Source organism: Pseudophryne corroboree, chromosome 7, assembly GCF_028390025.1.
Source record: "Pseudophryne corroboree isolate aPseCor3 chromosome 7, aPseCor3.hap2, whole genome shotgun sequence".
NCBI classification, from domain to species: Eukaryota; Metazoa; Chordata; class Amphibia; order Anura; family Myobatrachidae; genus Pseudophryne; species Pseudophryne corroboree.
In genome coordinates, this window is record NC_086450.1 from 343407256 (window position 1) to 343426225 (window position 18970).

Sequence of the window (18970 nt, forward strand, 5' to 3'; positions counted from 1 at the left end):
ACAGAAGAGAGGACCCCAGCACACCCAACGCTGCACAGCCCCAGTAAGACTGTCCGCATTTTATGTAGTACAATAAAACAGTGATCCTGCTGTACAGAAATTGTAAACTGTGCACTAATAGCGGCTCTCGCCCTCTACACCCGATACAAGCGTATTAGGCTGCTGTTGGCTTATGCAGAGGAAGGTGCAAAATGCCATTGTGCCCGCTCTGATGTAAGCTCCGCCCCCTGCTATGGCACCAGAACTACTATAAGATTTTTATACTGGCAGTGCCTCCACAGGCTGTGTAGCCTCACAAATACTTGGTACAACATACCTCCCGCCAGTCTCAGGCAGGGGCACCTGCGGGTCCCCCCCCCAGGAATAACCTGTACGCCTCAACCACACATCTGCCGCACAATGAACCAGCCCCCCCCCCCCCCCCCCCCCAGTGGGGCTCCCGGTTTGTACTCACCACGGTCACATTCAAGCTGTTAGGGGTGCGCGCCAAGCTGCGGCTGCGATAGCTAAGGCGCAGTGCCCAGCTGAACAAACAGCCCCTCAGAACGGTGGTCCTGCAGCGGAGAAGCGGCTCTGCACCTCATGAGGTCGGTGACCGTCTCCCCCCTAACTCCCACTGCGCAGGTAGGCTGCTGCCCAAACAGCATACCTAAACAAAACAAGTTTTAAATTAAATTGAAGGGAAAAAAAAAAAAGCCTCTCGAGCTGCAGAGTATGCATCCCCTCCTGACGCAACTTTTTTCTAAACTGCCTGTAGGAGGGGGCATAGAGAGGAGGAGCCAGCACACCCAGTTGAAGAAATTTAAAGTGCACTGGCTCCTTTGGACCAGTCTATAGCCTTCGTACTAATTCTGTCCCCAATATCCCTTATGGATGCTAGAGAAATTGTTACAACAGCTAAAAGTAAATCCCAGGTGCTGCCAGCGACTATAGCTCCACATTTCTGCAGTTAGTGTACGGATTAGAACAATTACCCGTGAGGAGCGAGCATACCCCAAATTAGCAACGAAAACGCAAATCTCACCATCAGCAAGTAAAGCGGCTATCACTATTCATAAGTCAGCACTTCTTCAGTCTTGTAAAAAGGTGTGTTAAATAAAAACAGCATGGATAACTTGGCATATTTCACCTTGACCCCTACAGTAAAACTCAATATGATTTCAGTAGTTAATATTTGAGTACAGCTTTAGTTGCAATCTGTTGTAAAGACACCAATATCAAACATGCATGTGTGCCCGGTAGCCTGGCATGGATAGTATGGCCTAGACATACATACAAGCAAATTTGCATCAGGACCTTGTGGCTAGACTGATACTGGGTAGGCATACATATCTGAAAGTAAACCAAGTAGAGGTAGAACACTATAAACCAAGTATCTACCACACACACTAGCCAAAACCTACTCCAGTCCATAACACATTACCAGGCATGTGGAAATTATGGTCAGAAAGAGCTGCCTATTACCCCCATCACCATGTGTACTACTGTAATCTGCCGACTGCAGCAACAAATTCAGACATGATCAAGCCAGAGTGTCTTTCCTTTGCCATTCACATTTGTGAATAATCAATTTGCTGAAACAGCAAGTATGGCTTTTGTTACAGGCAACCCATCCTACACCCAGACAATAGCCTAAGCACTAGACCATGGTCCGTCTTGCATCACAGAATGAGCACTTTATCTGGATACTTCCTATTCCCTATATGCCCCGAGTCACGTATAGTTAAGGTCCAGAGTGCAATCTTAATAACAGAACACACACACACACACATGGTTTCTGATAAATTTATTGTCCTGCCTGTTCTACACATTAGAAAAAGAATCCCAGGATTTTGCCTCCTGTGTGTTTTCGCCGCGCTTCTTCATGGTCCATAATGCCAGCTGAAGTTGTGAGCACAATATACCTGAAACAAGAAAGTCAGACTAATGTCATACATTCCATAAAATGATCTCTCAATATGATAAATTCCATTTCAATTACCAAACTATGCTTTAACATCATGGATTTGCTTTTAGGCAAAACCATTGACGCTTTACCAATTAATGTGATCTATAAGAGCGTATCACAGCATTGTCAAGTATACAATATTTTGTTAGGCAGTCTCATTACAAGATCCAGTGAGTAATGCGGCAGTTGAATATAGAGTTAGGTAGTGTTAAGCTGCATGTTTTAGCAGGGCGCCGCGCCCTGACCGATTTTTAAGGGCAAAATCGGCCCTGCCCTTTCTGCAGCAGCCTGCTAGAACAGCCACCCACTTCCTGCCCTCCCAGCGTGTAAAGATGCCGTGCGCATGCGCGCAGCATCCATTCACGCTGTGAAAGCTTGGGGAAGCCCAGCACCACACACCCCCAACAGTGACCCGCCCACGCCCCTTTTTGCAGCGCGCAAACACGCTTGTGCCCCTCACAGTCCGGCGCCCTGCCCAGATTCTACAGTGAACACTAGCATACCTTACTAATTAGGTGCCTGAACCCTGAGCATCTGGATGCCGCTGTCTGTATTCAGACTGCCAGCATCCCGATACCATGTACTCATTACAGCCATAAAGAGTTCTGCATGGATAGCCTTGCAATACAATTTCTGCTACTATACACCAAATATGATACACTAAGCAGGGGCCTAACCACAGGTTAAGATGCCCACAAATACTAACACTGCATAAAAAGGTTACAGCCCAATACAAAACTGAACAGCGTGTTAAATAAAATTCCATAGTCCAGTCTCGTTACATTTTCAAGTTATTTCGAATTAATCCCCCACAGATTCTAATTAAAATAATAAGAATTTACTCACCGGTAATTCTATTTCTCGTAGTCCGTAGTGGATGCTGGGGACTCCGTCAGGACCATGGGGAATAGCGGCTCAGCAGGAGACAGGGCACAAAATTCAAAAGTTTGACCACTAGGTGGTGTGTACTGGCTCCTCCCCCTATGACCCTCCTCCAAGCCTCAGTTAGGATACTGTGCCCGGACGAGCGTACACAATAAGGAAGGATTTTGAATCCCGGGTAAGACTCATACCAGCCACACCAATCACACCGTACAACTTGTGATCTGAACCCAGTTAACAGTATGATAACGTAGGAGCCTCTGAAAAGATGGCTCACAACAATAAACAACCCGATTTTTTTGTAACAATAACTATGTACAAGTATTGCAGACAATCCGCACTTGGGATGGGCGCCCAGCATCCACTACGGACTACGAGAAATAGAATTACCGGTGAGTAAATTCTTATTTTCTCTGACGTCCTAGTGGATGCTGGGGACTCCGTCAGGACCATGGGGATTATACCAAAGCTCCCAAACGGGCGGGAGAGTGCGGATGACTCTGCAGCACCGAATGAGAGAACTCCAGGTCCTCCTTAGCCAGGGTATCAAATTGGTAGAATTTTACAAACGTGTTCTCCCCTGACCACGTAGCTGCTCGGCAGAGTTGTAATGCCGAGACCCCTCGGGCAGCCGCCCAAGATGAGCCCACCTTCCTTGTGGAGTGGGCATTGACAGATTTAGGCTGTGGCAGGCCTGCCACAGAATGTGCCAGTTGAATTGTGCTACAAATCCAACGAGCAATCGTCTGCTTAGAAGCAGGAGCACCCAGCTTGTTGGGTGCATACAGTATAAACAGCGAGTCAGATTTTCTGACTCCAGCCGTCCTTGAAATATATATTTTCAATGCTCTGACAACGTCCAGCAACTTGGAATCCTCCAAATCGCTAGTAGCCGCAGGCACCACAATAGGCTGGTTCAGGTGAAACGCTGATACCACCTTAGGCAGAAAATGAGGACGCGTCCTCAATTCTGCCCTGTCCGAATGGAAAATCAGATATGGGCTTTTATACGATAAAGCCGCCAATTCCGACACTCTCCTGGCTGAAGCCAGGGCCAGTAGCATGGTTACTTTCCATGTAAGATATTTCAAATCTACCGATTTGAGTGGCTCAAACCAATGGGATTTGAGAAAATCCAAAACTACATTGAGATCCCACGGTGCCACTGGGGGCACAACCGGGGGCTGTATATGTAGTACTCCTTTTACAAAAGTCTGGACTTCAGGAACTGAAGCCAATTCTTTCTGGAAGAAAATCGACAGGGCCGAAATTTGAACCTTTAATGGACCCTAATTTGAGGCCCATAGATAATCCTGTTTGCAGGAAATGTAGGAATCGACCCAGTTGAAATTCCTCTGTCGGGGCCTTCCTGGCCTCACACCATGCAACATATTTTCTCCAAATGCGGTGATAATGTTGTGCAGTCACCTCCTTCCTGGCTTTGACCAGGGTAGGGATGACCTCTTCCGGGAATGCCTTTTTCCCTTAGGATCCGGCGTTCAACCGCCATGCCGTCAAACGCAGCCGCGGTAAGTCTTGGAATAGACACGGTCCCTGCTGAAGCAGATCCCTTCTTAGAGGTAGAGGCCACGGATCTTCCGTGAGCATCTCCTGAAGTTCCGGGTACCAAGTCTCCAGTTTTTTGTTGAGGCGGGACGCCATCATGTCCACCATTGGTCTTTCCCAATGGACTACAATCATGTGGAAGACTTCTGGATGAAGTCCCCACTCTCCCGGGTGAAGATCGTGTCTGCTGAGGAAGTCTGCTTCCCAGTTGTCCACTCCCGGGATGAACACTGCTGACAGTGCTATCACATGATTTTCCGCCCAGCGAAGAATCCTTGCAGCTTCTGCCATTGCCCTCCTGCTTCTTGTGCCGCCCTGTCTGTTTACGTGGGCGACTGCCGTTTATGTGAAGAGACGTTTCCAGGCTTGACCACACGCCCTGGAAGTTTCTTCCTTGTGTGACCGCTCCCCAGCCTCTCAGGCTGGCATCCGTGGTCACTAGGACCCAGTTCTGTATGCCGAATCTGCGGCCCTCTAACAGATGAGCACTCTGCAACCACCATAGCAGAGAGACCCTTGTCCTTGTCGACAATTTTATCCGCTGATGCATCTGCAGATGCGATCCGGACCATTTGTCTAGCAGATCCCACTGAAAAATTCGTGCATGGAATCTGCCGAATGGAATCGCTTCGTAAGAAGCCACCATTTTTCCCAGGACTCTTGTGCATTGATGCACAGACACTGTCCCTGGTTTTAGGAGGTTCCTGACGAGTTCGGATAACTCCCTGGCTTTCTCCTCCGGAAGAAATACCTTTTTCTGAACAGTGTCCAGAATCATCCCTAGGAACAGCAGACGTGTCGTCGGGATCAGTTGGGATTTTGGAAAATTCGAAGAAGGATCATCATTTCGGCCATTACCTTGGTAAAGACCCTGGGTGCCGTGGACAATCCAAACGGCAGCGTCTGAAACTGATAATGACAGTTTTGTACCACGAACCTGAGGTACCCTTGGTGTGAAGGGCAAATTGGGACATGAAGGTAAGCATCCTTGATGTCCAAGGACACCATAAAATCCCCTTCTTCCAGATTCGCTATCACTGCTCTGAGTGACTCCATCTTGAACTTGAATTTTTGTATGTACAGGTTCAGAGATTTCAGATTTAGAATAGGTCTTACCGAGCCGTCCGGCTTCGGTACCACAAATAGCGTGGAGTAATACCCCTTTCCCTGTTGTAGAAGGGGTACCTTGATTATCACCTGCTGAGAATACAGCTTGTGAATGGCTTCCAATACCGTCGCCCTGTCTGAGGGAGACGTTGGCAAAGCAGATTTTAGGAACCGGCGAGGGGGAGACTTCTCGAATTCCAACCTGTAACCCTGAGATACTACCTGCAGGATCCAGGGGTCCACCTGCGAGTGAGCCCACTGTGCGCTGAAATTCTTGAGGCGACCCCCCACCGCCCCTGAGTCCGCTTGTAAGGTCCCAGCGTCATGCTGAGGCCTTTGCAGAAGCCGGGGAGGACTTCTGCTCCTGGGAAGGGGCTGCTTGCTGCAGTCTCTTACCCTTTCCTTTGCCTCGGGGCAAATATGAATGTCCTTTTGCTCGCTTGTTCTTATAGGAACGAAAGGACTGCGGCTGAAAAGACTGCGTCTTTTTCTGCTGGGTGGGGACTTGAGGTAAAAAGGTGGACTTCCCGGCTGTTGCTGTGGCTACCAAATCCGATAGACCGACCCCAAATAATTCCTCCCCTTTATACGGCAATACTTCCATATGCCGTTTGGAATCCGCATCGCCTGACCACTGTCGTGTCCATAGACTTCTTCTGGCAGATATGGACATCGCACTTACTCTTGATGCCAGAGTGCAGATATCCCTCTGTGCATCTCGCATATATAGGAATGCATCCTTTAATTGCTCTATAGTCAATAAAATACTGTCCCTATCCAGGGTATCAATATTTTCAGTCAGGGAATCCGACCAAGCCACCCCAGCACTGCACATCCAGGCTGAGGCGATTGCTGGTCACAGTATAACACCAGTATGTGTGTATATACTTTTTAGAGTATTTTCCAGCCTCCTATCAGCTGGATCCTTGAGGGCGGCCGTATCAGGAGACTGTAACGCCACTTGTTTGGATAAACGTGTGAGCGCCTTGTCCACCCTAGGGGGTGTTTCCCAGCGCGCCCTAACCTCTGGCGGGAAAGGGTATAACGCCAATAACTTCTTTGAAATTAGCAGTTTTTTATCAGGGGTAACCCACGCTTCATCACACACGTCATTCAAATTCCTCTGATTCAGGAAAAACTACAGGTAGTTTTTTCAGACCCCACATAATACCCCTTTTTGTGGTACTTGCAGTATCAGAGATATGCAAAGCCTCCTTCATTGCCGTGATCATATAACGTGTGGCCCTACTGGAAAATACGTTCGTTTCTTCACCGTCGACACTAGATTCGGTGTCCGTGTCTGTGTCGACCGACTGAGGCAAAGGGCGTTTTACAGCCCCTGACGGTGTTTGAGACGCCTGTACAGGTACTAACTGGTTTGCCGGTCGTCTCATGTCGTCAACCGACTTTTGCAGCGTGCTGACATTATCACGTAATTCCATAAACAAAGCCATCCATTCCGGTGTCGACTCCCTAGGGGGTGACATCACCATTACCGGCAATTGCTCCGCCTCCACACCAACATCGTCCTCATACATGTCGACACACACGTACCGACACACAGCAGACACACAGGGAATGCTCTGATAGAAGACAGGACCCCGCTAGCCCTTTGGGGAGACAGAGGGAGAGTTTGCCAGCACACACCAAAGCGCTATAATTATATAGGAACAACCTTATATAAGTGTTGTTTCCTTATAGCTGCTTAAATATATATAATATCGCCAAAAAATGCCCCCCCTCTCTGTTTTTTACCCTGTTTCTGTAGTGCAGTGCAGGGGAGAGCCTGGGAGCCTTCCTAGCAGCGGAGCTGTGTAGGAAAATGGCGCTGTGTGCTGAGGAGATAGGCCCCGCCCCCTATTCCGGCGGGCTCTTCTCCCGGTTTTTCTGAGACCTGGCAGGGGTGAAATACATCCATATAGCCTCATGGACTATATGTGATGTATTCTTTTTAGCCAGAAAGGTATTAACATTGCTGCCCAGGGCACCCCCCCCAGCGCCCTGCACCCTCAGTGACCGCCGGTGTGAAGTGTGCCTGAGCGCAATGGCGCACAGCTGCAGTGCGCTACCTCATGAAGACTGAAAAGCCTTCAGCCGCCGGTTTCTGGACCTCTTCTTACTTCGGCATCTGCAAGGGGGTCGGCGGCGCGGCTCCGGTGACCCATCCAGGCTGTACCTGTGATCGTCCCTCTGGAGCTAGTGTCCAGTAGCCTAAGAAGCAAATCCATCCTGCACGCAGGTGAGTTCACTTCTTCTCCCCTAGGTCCCTCGTTGCAGTGAGCCTGTTGCCAGCAGGACTCACTGAAAATAATAAAACTATCAAAACTTTTACTCTAAGCAGCTCTTTATGAGAGCCACCTAGATTGCACCCTGCTCGGACAGGCACAAAAACCTAACTGAGGCTTGGAGGAGGGTCATAGGGGGAGGAGCCAGTACACACCACCTAGTGGTCAAACTTTTAAATTGTGTGCCCTGTCTCCTGCGGAGCCGCTATTCCCCATGGTCCTGACGGAGTCCCCAGCATCCACTAGGACGTCAGAGAAATACAAAATTAGGGTGTATGCCAAGTAATAAACCGCGTGGCACCGTCCACTCCGTGGCCTCCAGTTTCTGTTCTAGCTGTATGATGTATGTGGAGTTTTAATATGCTGATCACACTACTCAAAGATCTAGTGGCAGTTTAGTGTCTCAAACTCTTTGGTATACGTGTGTGTGTGTGTGGCTGTGGTAGGAAAACTAGGCTGCAAGGCCCATTGCAGAATGCTTCCCTGCTACCAGATGCAATAGCCATTTTGTTTCCAAGTGGTGCAATAAAGTTGTTCTGTACTTTTCTTTTGGGTCATGTTAGAACTGGGTGACTGTCTCTGCTGTATCTCAGCAATGCTCCGTTTACCCCTTAAACATCGCAAACCCGGGTCAGATCTGGGATTTGAACACGGCTCCAACCCGGGTAAGACGTTCACATCGCAACACTGACCTGGGTTATTCCCGGGTTATTGCAGTGTTGGTGCCTTTTTGCTCAACCCGGGTCACCCATGTTAAAACCAGTGTGATGTAATTTTCAAAGGACTTGATTGGTTCCCAATATTTGCCCATTCAACTTATTGACCACCTGCTGTTGGGACCTAATAAAGCCTGATGCCACAAGCATTTTAATGATGCTGTGATAGGTTATCGTATCCCTGACTGTACCCGTTATCTGCGGACGGATTTCCTCCTTACCCCTGATCCGCAGCAACTCACTGACTTCATCATCACCCCAGTTTGACATGGTTAATGAGGTCAAAGGAGTGCTGAACTGGTCCAAACGAGTGTAGAGCTGTGCAGATTGCTTTAAGACAAGTGTGCTCGCAGTGCAGTACTGTAAATAAACCTCAGCTGACTACAAACAGCCAATCAGCGCTATTGCTTCAGAGCCAGGTCGAATATCCTGGGACTGTACCTTTTTAGAGCAAAATAACCCGGGTCAGATACGTGTACAACCCTTCTTTTAACCCGGGAACAAATACCGGGTTGGACGACCCAGGATATTCAACTTGGCGCATTCCCACCGCACCTCTACCTGGGTCGACTCAGCAGCAACCCGGAAAAAACGCGGGTAATTTTGGCGATGTGAAAGGGGTTTGACCCCTTTCACACCGCAAATATATCCAGGGATATTGCCAGGTCATGCAGTCTAAAAGCACCACTTTCGAATATCCTAGGTTGAGCAACCCTGCATTTCAACACGGTATAAAAGCAGTGTTACACACGGGTTGGATCCAGGTCAATGTGCACTCTAAAGTGCCAACCCAGGTTATTAAACCCTGCATTCATGTGAAAGTGCCGATTAGCCGTTCCTTGATGTCAGCAGCCTGAGCCCTGCTACACAGGAGAGCATTAAAGACAGAGCAACAAGGAGCATTAACAATTAGAGCTATTAAGAATTAGGGGTGAGGCAGAAATTGGGAGGTATGCAGAAAGCTGCCTAGCAACTTGGGTGTGGCCTATATGAAAGGGGCATGGCTGCGAGTCACGGACACTTGTATCATCACTAAGGGGGCATAGCGTCTATTCACCGCTGCTCTAAGTAAAGCAGCAGTGAGAGGAGCCTCCCAACTGCCTTCTCCACCGCGAGACACTGCGGCCCACAGGTGGGACAGCCCCAAAAAAAACTACTGTCCCGCGAAAATCGGGACAGTTGGGAGATATGTTTTGTGTATAAAACATAGCTCTGTCAGCTACAATTCCTGCAATGCTGTGAGCTGTAACCACCCTCTCCTTTTGTCCCCTTCTGAAAGATCTTTATGAGCCACAAAAAGTCAGTTTAAAATGACATCCATGGTGTTTTAATTGCTGACCCAGGTTGAGTTAAAAGGAGCCAACCCTGCAATAACCCAGGTTGAAAATGTAGTGTGAAAGGTACCTGGTCAGACCCAGGTTTGCAGTGTGAAAGGGAGTGATCTATGGCTGACAATTTATAGTTTATTGGGACCTTAAAGCCAGATCAGAGCGAGGTAGGTAGCTCTCTCTCTCTCTCAATTAAAGAACTAAGCCCTAAAACGTTGGCATCAGCCCTGTAGCAGTGCTTCTTTATTTCTACATTGAACCTCTGAGCATCGTCCAACATTTCCTCAGACATATCCTTTTATAATCCTAGTTTTATTTTCCTGCTAAATCCATATTTATACATGAATTGAAGCATTTATCCGCTAGGGCCCTTATGACTTGTGCTTATGCCGTATCTATAGAGCACTCAGCCGCTATGAAATGTTGCTGTAATACAGTTGTGTGGGCCCCAGATGTCAATGGTAAATAGCTGTATTGATAAAGCAGTGTTCTGCTAACAAAATGCAGTGGAAAATAAGATTTTACTTACCGATAAATCTATTTCTCGTAGTCCGTAGTGGATGCTGGGGACTCCGTCAGGACCATGGGGATTAGCGGCTCCGCAGGAGACAGGGCACAAAAATAAAGCTTTAGGATCAGGTGGTGTGCACTGGCTCCTCCCCCTATGACCCTCCTCCAAGCCTCAGTTAGGATACTGTGCCCGGACGAGCGTACACAATAAGGAAGGATTTTGAATCCCGGGTAAGACTCATACCAGCCACACCAATCACACCGTACAACTTGTGATCTGAACCCAGTTAACAGTATGACAACGTAGGAGCCTCTGAACAGACGGCTCACAACAAGAACAACCCGATTTTTTTGTAACAATAACTATGTACAAGTATTGCAGACAATCCGCACTTGGGATGGGCACCCAGCATCCACTACGGACTACGAGAAATAGATTTATCGGTAAGTAAAATCTTATTTTCTCTAAACGTCCTAGTGGATGCTGGGGACTCCGTCAGGACCATGGGGATTATACCAAAGCTCCCAAACGGGCGGGAGAGTGCGGATGACTCTGCAGCACCGAATGAGAGAACTCCAGGTCCTCTTTAGCCAGGGTATCAAATTTGTAGAATTTTACAAACGTGTTCTCCCCCGACCACGTAGCTGCTCGGCAGAGTTGTAATGCCGAGACCCCTCGGGCAGCCGCCCAGGATGAGCCCACCTTCCTTGTGGAATGGGCCTTGACAGATTTAGGCTGTGGCAGGCCTGCCACAGAATGTGCAAGTTGAATTGTGCTACAAATCCAACGAGCAATCGTCTGCTTAGAAGCAGGAGCACCCAACTTGTTGGGTGCATACAGTATAAACAGCGAGTCAGATTTTCTGACTCCAGCCGTCCTTGAAATATAGATTTTCAATGCCCTGACAACGTCCAGCAACTTGGAATCCTCCAAATCGCTAGTAGCCGCAGGCACCACAATAGGCTGGTTCAGGTGAAACGCTGACACCACCTTAGGCAGAAAATGAGGACGCGTCCGCAGTTCTGCCCTGTCCAAATGGAAAATCAGATATGGGCTTTTATACGATAAAGCCGCCAATTCTGACACTCTCCTGGCTGAAGCCAGGGCCAGTAGCATGGTTACTTTCCATGTAAGATATTTCAAATCCGCCGATTTGAGTGGCTCAAACCAATGGGATTTTAGAAAATCCAAAACTACATTAAGGTCCCACGGAGCCACTGGGGGCACAATCGGGGGCTGTATATGTAGTACTCCTTTTACAAAAGTCTGGACTTCAGGAACTGAAGCCAATTCTTTCTGGAAGAAAATCGACAGGGCCGAAATTTGAACCTTAATGGACCCCAACTTGAGGCCCATAGACAATCCCGTTTGCAGGAAATGTAGGAATCGACCCAATTGAAATTCCTCCGTGGGGGCCTTCCTGGCCTCGCACCACGCAACATATTTTTTCCAAATGCGGTGATAATGTTGTGCAGTCACCTCCTTCCTGGCTTTAACCAGTGTAGGGATGACCTCTTCCGGAATGCCTTTTTCCCTTAGAATTCGGCGTTCAACCGCCACGCCGTCAAACGCAGCCGCGGTAAGTCTTGGAATAGACACGGTCCCTGCTGAATCAGGTCCCGTCTTAGAGGTAGAGGCCACGGATTTTCCGTGAGCATCTCCTGAAGTTCCGGGTACCAAGTTCTTCTTGGCCAATCCGGAGCCACGAGTATCGTTCTTACTCCCCTTTGCCGTATAATTCTCAGTACTTTGGGTATGAGAGGCAGAGGAGGAAACGCATAGACTGACTGGAACACCCACGGTGTTACCAGAGCGTCCACATCTATTGCCTGAGGGTCTCTTGACCTGGCGCAATACCTGTCCAGTTTTTTGTTGAGGCGAGACGCCATCATATCCACCTTTGGTTTTTCCCAACGGTTCACAATCATGTGGAAGACTTCTGGATGAAGTCCCCACTCTCCCGGGTGTAGATCGTGTCTGCTGAGGAAGTCTGCTTCCCAGTTGTCCACTCCCGGAATGAACACTGCTGACAGTGCTATCACATGATCTTCCGCCCAGCGAAGAATCCTTGCAGCTTCTGCCATTGCTCTCCTGCTTCTTGTGCCGCCCTGTCTGTTTACGTGGGCGACTGCCGTGATGTTGTCCGACTGGATCAACACCGGCCGACCCTGAAGCAGGGGTTTTGCCAGGCTTAGAGCATTGTAAATCGCTCTTAGCTCCAGTATATTTATGTGAAGAGACATCTCCAGGCTTGACCATACTCCCTGGAAGTTTCTTCCCTGTGTGACCGCTCCCCAGCCTCTCAGACTGGCATCCGTGGTCACCAGGACCCAGTCCTGTATGCCGAATCTGCGGCCTTGTAACAGATGAGCACTCTGTAACCACCACAGAAGAGACACCCTTGCCTGTGGCGATAAGGTTATCCGCTGATGCATCTGCAGATGCGATCCGGACCATTTGTCCAGCAGATCCCACTGAAAAGTTCGTGCGTGGAATCTGCCGAATGGGATTGCTTCGTAAGAAGCCACCATCTTTCCCAGGACTCTTGTGCATTGATGCACAGACACTTTTCCTGGTTTTAGGAGGTTCCTGACAAGTTCGGATAACTCCCTGGCTTTCTCCTCCGGAAGAAACACCTTTCTCTGAACCGTGTCCAGAATCATTCCCAGGAACAGCAGACGTGTTGTCGGGGTCAACTGAGATTTTGGGAAATTCAGAATCCACCCGTGTTGTTGCAGCACTACTTGGGTTAGTGCTACTCCGTCCTCCAGCTGTTCTCTGGACCTTGCCCTTATCAGGAGATCGTCCAAGTAAGGGATAATTAATACGCCTTTTCTTCGTAGAAGAAACATCATTTCGGCCATTACCTTGGTAAAGACCCGAGGTGCCGTGGACAATCCAAACGGCAGCGTCTGAAACTGATAATGACAGTTTTGCACCACGAACCTGAGGTACCCTTGATGTGAAGGGCAAATTGGGACATGCAGGTAAGCATCCTTGATGTCCAGGGACACCATAAAGTCCCCTTCTTCCAGATTCGCTATCACTGCTCTGAGTGACTCCATCTTGAACTTGAATTTTTGTATGTACAGGTTCAAAGATTTCAGATTTAGAATAGGTCTTACCGAGCCGTCCGGCTTCGGTACCACAAATAGTGTGGAATAATACCCCTTTCCCTGTTGTAGGAGGGGTACCTTGACTATCACCTGCTGAGAATACAGCTTGTGAATGGCTTCCAATACCGTCGCCCTGTCTGAGGGAGACGTTGGCAGAGCAGACTTTAGGAACCGGCGAGGGGGAGACTTCTCGAATTCCAACCTGTAACCCTGAGATATTATCTGCAGGATCCAGGGGTCCACCTGTGAGCAAGCCCACTGCACGCTGAAATTCTTGAGTCGACCCCCCACCGTTTCTGAGTCCGCTTGTAAAGCCCCAGCGTCATGCTGAGGGCTTTGCAGAACCCGCGGAGGGCTTCTGTTCCTGGGAAGGAGCTGCTTGCTGCCCTCTCTTACCCTTTCCTCTGCCTCGGGGCAGATATGACTGTCCTTTTGCCCGCTTGTTCTTATAGGACCGAAAGGACTGCGGCTGAAAAGACGGTGTCTTTTTCTGTTGGGAGGGGGTCTGAGGTAAAAAGGTGGATTTCCCGGCCGTTGCCGTGGCCACCAGATCCGATAGACCGACGCCAAATAATTCCTCCCCTTTATACGGCAATACTTCCATATGCCGTTTGGAATCCGCACCACCTGACCACTGTCGTGTCCATAAACTTCTTCTGGCAGATATGGACATCGCACTTACTCTCGATGCCAGAGTGCAAATATCCCTCTGAGCATCTCGCATATAAAGAAAAGCATCCTTTAATTGCTCTAAAGTCTGTAAAATACTGTCCCTATCCAGGGTATCAATATTTTCAGTCAGGGAATCCAACCAGATCACCCCAGCACTGCACATCCAGGCTGAGGCGATGGCTGGTCGCAGTATAACACCAGTATGTGTGTATATACTTTTTAGGGTAGTTTCCAGCCTCCTATCAGCTGGATCCTTGAGGGCGGCCGTATCAGGAGACGGTAACGCCACTTGTTTGGATAAGCGTGAGCGCCTTATCCACCTTAGGGGGTGTTTCCCAGCGCGCCCTAACCTCTGGCGGGAAAGGGTATAATGCCAATAACTTTTTTGAAATTAGCACTTTTCTATCTGGGTTAACCCACGCTTCATCACATACATCATTCAATTCCTCTGATTCAGGAAAAACTACAGGTAGTTTTTTCACCCCCCACATAATACCCCTTTTTGTGGTTCTTGCAGTATCAGAGATATGCAAAGCCTCCTTCATTGCCGTGATCATATAACGTGTGGCCCTACTTGAAAATACGTTTGTTTCATCACCGTCGACACTAGATTCAGTGTCCGTGTCTGGGTCTGTGTCGACCGACTGAGGTAAAGGGCGTTTTACAGCCCCTGACGGTGTCTGAGACGCCTGGGCAGGTACCAACTGGTTTTCCGGCCGTCTCGTGTCGTCAACTGATTTTTGTAATGTGCTGACATTATCACGTAATTCCATAAACAAAGCCATCCATTCCGGTGTCGACTCCCTGGGGGGTGACATCACCATTATCGGCAATTGCTCTGCCTCCACACCAACATCGTCCTCATACATGTCGACACACGTACCGACACACAGCAGACACACAGGGAATGCTCTATTGAAGACAGGACCCCACTAGCCCTTTGGGGAGACAGAGGGAGAGTTTGCCAGCACACACCCAAGCGCTATAATATATATGGGAACAACCTTATATAAGTGTTGTATCCTTATAGCAGCTTAAATATATAAAATATCGCCAAAAAAAGTGCCCCCCCTCTCTGTTTTACCCTGTTTCTGTAGTGCAGTGCAGGGGAGAGTCCTGGGAGCCTTCCTCACAGCGGAGCTGAGCAGGAAAATGGCGCTGTGTGCTGAGGAGAATAAGCCCCGCCCCCTATTCCGGCGGGCTTTTCTCCCAGAGTTTGAGATATCTGGCAGGGGTTAAATACATCCATATAGCCTCAAGGGCTATATGTGATGTATTTTTTAGCCATAAAAAGTATTATACATTGCTGCCCAGGGCGCCCCCAGCAGCGCCCTGCACCCTCCGTGACCTAATGGTGTGAAGTGTGTGACAACAATGGCGCACAGCTGCAGTGCTGTGCGCTACCTTCATGAAGACTGAAAAGCCTTCTGCCGCCGGTTTCTGGACCTTCAATCTTCAGCATCTGCAAGGGGGGTCGGCGGCGCGGCTCCGGGACGAACCCCAGGGTGAGACCTGTGTTCCGACTCCCTCTGGAGCTAATGGTGTCCAGTAGCCTAAGAAGCCAATCCATCCTGCACGCAGGTGAGTTGAACTTCTCTCCCCTAAGTCCCTCGATGCAGTGAGCCTGTTGCCAGCAGGACTCACTGAAAATAAAAAACCTAAAACTTTTTCTAAGCAGCTCCTTAAGAGAGCCACCTAGATTGCACCCTGCTCGGACGGGCACAAAAACCTAACTGAGGCTTGGAGGAGGGTCATAGGGGGAGGAGCCAGTGCACACCACCTGATCCTAAAGCTTTATTTTTGTGCCCCGTCTCCTGCGGAGCCGCTAATCCCCATGGTCCTGACGGAGTCCCCAGCATCCACTAGGACGTTTAGAGAAAATAAGAATTTACTCACCGGTAATTCTATTTCTCGTAGTCCGTAGTGGATGCTGGGAACTCCGTAAGGACCATGGGGAATAGCGGGCTCCGAAGGAGGCTGGGCACTCTAGAAAGATCTTAGACTACCTGGTGTGCACTGGCTCCTCCCACTATGACCCTCCTCCAAGCCTCAGTTAGGTACTGTGCCCGGACGAGCGTACACAATAAGGAAGGATTTTGAATCCCGGGTAAGACTCATACCAGCCACACCGTACAACTCGTGATATGAAACAGTTAACAGTATGAAACAATAGAGCCTCTCAACAGATGGCTCAACAATAACCCGATTTAGTTAACCATAACTATGTACAAGTATTGCAGATAAACCGCACTTGGGATGGGCGCCCAGCATCCACTACGGACTACGAGAAATAGAATTACCGGTGAGTAAATTCTTATTTTCTCTAACGTCCTAGTGGATGCTGGGAACTCCGTAAGGACCATGGGGATTATACCAAAGCTCCCAAACGGGCGGGAGAGTGCGGATGACACTGCAGCACTGAATGAGAGAACTCCAGGTCCTCCTCAGCCAGGGTATCAAATTTGTAGAATTTTTGCAAACGTGTTTGCCCCTGACCAAGTAGCTGCTCGGCAAAGTTGTAAAGCCGAGACCTCTCGGGCAGCCGCCCAAGATGAGCCCACCTTCCTTGTGGAATGGGTATTGACAGATTATGGCTGTGGCAGGCCTGCCACAGTATGTGCAAGCTGAATTGTACTACAAATCCAACGAGCAATAGTCTGCTTAGAAGCAGGAGCACCCAGCTTGTTAGGTGCATATAGGATAAACAGCGAGTCAGATTTTCTGACTCTAGCCGTTCTGGAAACATATTTTCAGTGCCCTGACAACGTCTAGCAACTTGGAGTCCTCCAAGTCCCTAGTAGCCTAGGCACCACAATAGGCTGGTTCAGGTGAAACGCTGACACCACCTTTGGGAGAAACTGGGGACGAGTCCTCAATTCTGCCCTATCCATATGGAAAATCAAATAAGGGCTTTTACAAGACAAAGCCGCCAACTTTGATACTCGCCTGGCAGAAGCCAAGGCCAATAACATAACCACCTTCCACGTGAGATATTTCAGATCCACGGTTTTTAGTGGTTCAAACCAATGTGATTTTAAGAAACTCAACACCACGTTGAGATCCCAAGGTGCCACAGGAGGCACAAACGGGGGCTGACTCTGCAGCACTCCTTTTATAAATGTCTGAACTTCAGGTACTGAAGCTAGTTCTTTTTGAAAGAAAATCGACAGAGCCGAGATCTGTACCTTAATGGAACCCAATTTAAGGCCCATAGTCACTCCTGCTTGCAGGAACTGCAGAAATCGACCTAGTTGAAATTCCTCTGTTGGGGCCCTTTCGGCCTCACACCATGCAACATATTTTCGCCATATGCGGTGATAATGAGTTGCTGTAACCTCTTTCCTGGCTTTAGTAAGCGTAGGAATGACTTCCTCCGGAATGCCCTTTTCCTTCAGGATCCGGCGTTCAACCGCCATGCCGACAAACGCAGCTGCGGTAAGTCTTGGAACAGACAGGGCCCCTGCTGCCGCAGGTCCTGTCTGAGTGGCAGAGGCCATGGGTCCTCTGATATAAATTCTTGAAGTTCTGGGTACCAAGCTCTTCTTGGCCATCCACGAGTATCGTTCTTACTCCTCGCCTTCTTATTATTCTCAGTACCTTTGGTATGAGAGGCAGAGGGGAGAACACATAAACCGACTGGTACACCCACGGTGTTACCAGAGCGTCCATAGCTATCGCCTGAGGGTCCCTTGACCCGGTGCAATATCTTTTATAGCTTTTTGTTGAGGCGGGACGCCATCATGTCCACCTGTGGCCTTTCCCAATGGTGTACAATCCTATTGGAAGACTTCTGGAGGAAGTCCCCATTCTCCCAGGTGGAGGTCGTGTCTGTTGAGAAGATCTGCTTCCCAGTTGTCCACTCCGGGAATGAACACTGCTGACAGTGCTAACACATGATTTTCCGCCTATCGGAGAATCCTTGTGGCTTCTGCCATCGCCATCCTGCTTCTTGTGCCGCCCTGTTGGTTTACATGGGCGACTGCCGTGATGTTGTCCGATTGGATCAGTACCGGCTGGTTTTGAAGCAGAGGCCTTGCCGGCCTCAGGGCATTGTAAATGGCCCTCAGGTCCAGAATATTTATGTGTAGGGAAATAACCTGACTTGACCAAAGTCCCTGGAAATTTCTTCCCTGTGTGACTGCCTCCCAGCCTCAAAGGCTGGAATCCATGGTCACTAGGACCTAGTCCTGTATGCCGAACCTGCGGCCCTCTTGAAGATGGGCACTCTGCAGCCACCACAGTAGAGATAACCCTGTCTCCAAGGACCAGGGTATCAGCCTATGCATCGGAAGATGCGATCCGGACCACTTGTCCAACAGGTCCCTCTGAAAAGTTCTTGTATGGAACCTGCCTAATGGGATTGCTTCGTAGGAAGCTACCATTTTTCCCAGGACTCACGTGCAATGATGCACCGCTACCTATTTTGGCTTCAGGAGGTCTCGGACTAGAGATGACAACTCCTTGGCTTTCTCCTCCGGGAGAAACACTATTTCTGGTTTATGTCCAGAACCATCCCCAGGAACAGTAGACGTGTCATAGGAAGCAGCTGTGACTTTGGACTGTTTAGAATCCAACCATGCTGTTGTAGCACTTTCCAAAATAGTGCTACCCCGACTACCAACTGCTCCTTGGACTTCGCCCTTAAAACGAGATTGTCCAAGTACGGGATAATTACAACTCCCTTTTTTTTTTGAGGGAGAATCAACATTTCGGCCATTACCTTGATAAAACACCCTCGGTGCCATGTACAGTCCAAACGGCAGTGTCTGGACTTGGTAATGGTAATCCTGTACCACAAATCTGAGGTACTCCTGGCGAGGATGGTAAATGGGGACATGC

At 49.0% G+C, this 18970-nt stretch overlaps 1 protein-coding gene across 1 annotated transcript in view; it reads right to left on the reverse strand.

Annotated features, from left to right (window-relative positions):
- Nucleotides 1-1771: 1771 nt before the first annotated feature.
- Nucleotides 1772-18970, reverse strand: part of RPS15A (ribosomal protein S15a) — a 32037-nt gene continuing 14838 nt past the window's right edge. The window contains exon 5 of the mRNA XM_063934389.1: nucleotides 1772-1904. Coding sequence (XP_063790459.1) covers nucleotides 1811-1904 — 94 coding nt within the window. The 3' untranslated portion in view covers nucleotides 1772-1810. The remainder of the gene's footprint in view (nucleotides 1905-18970) is intronic.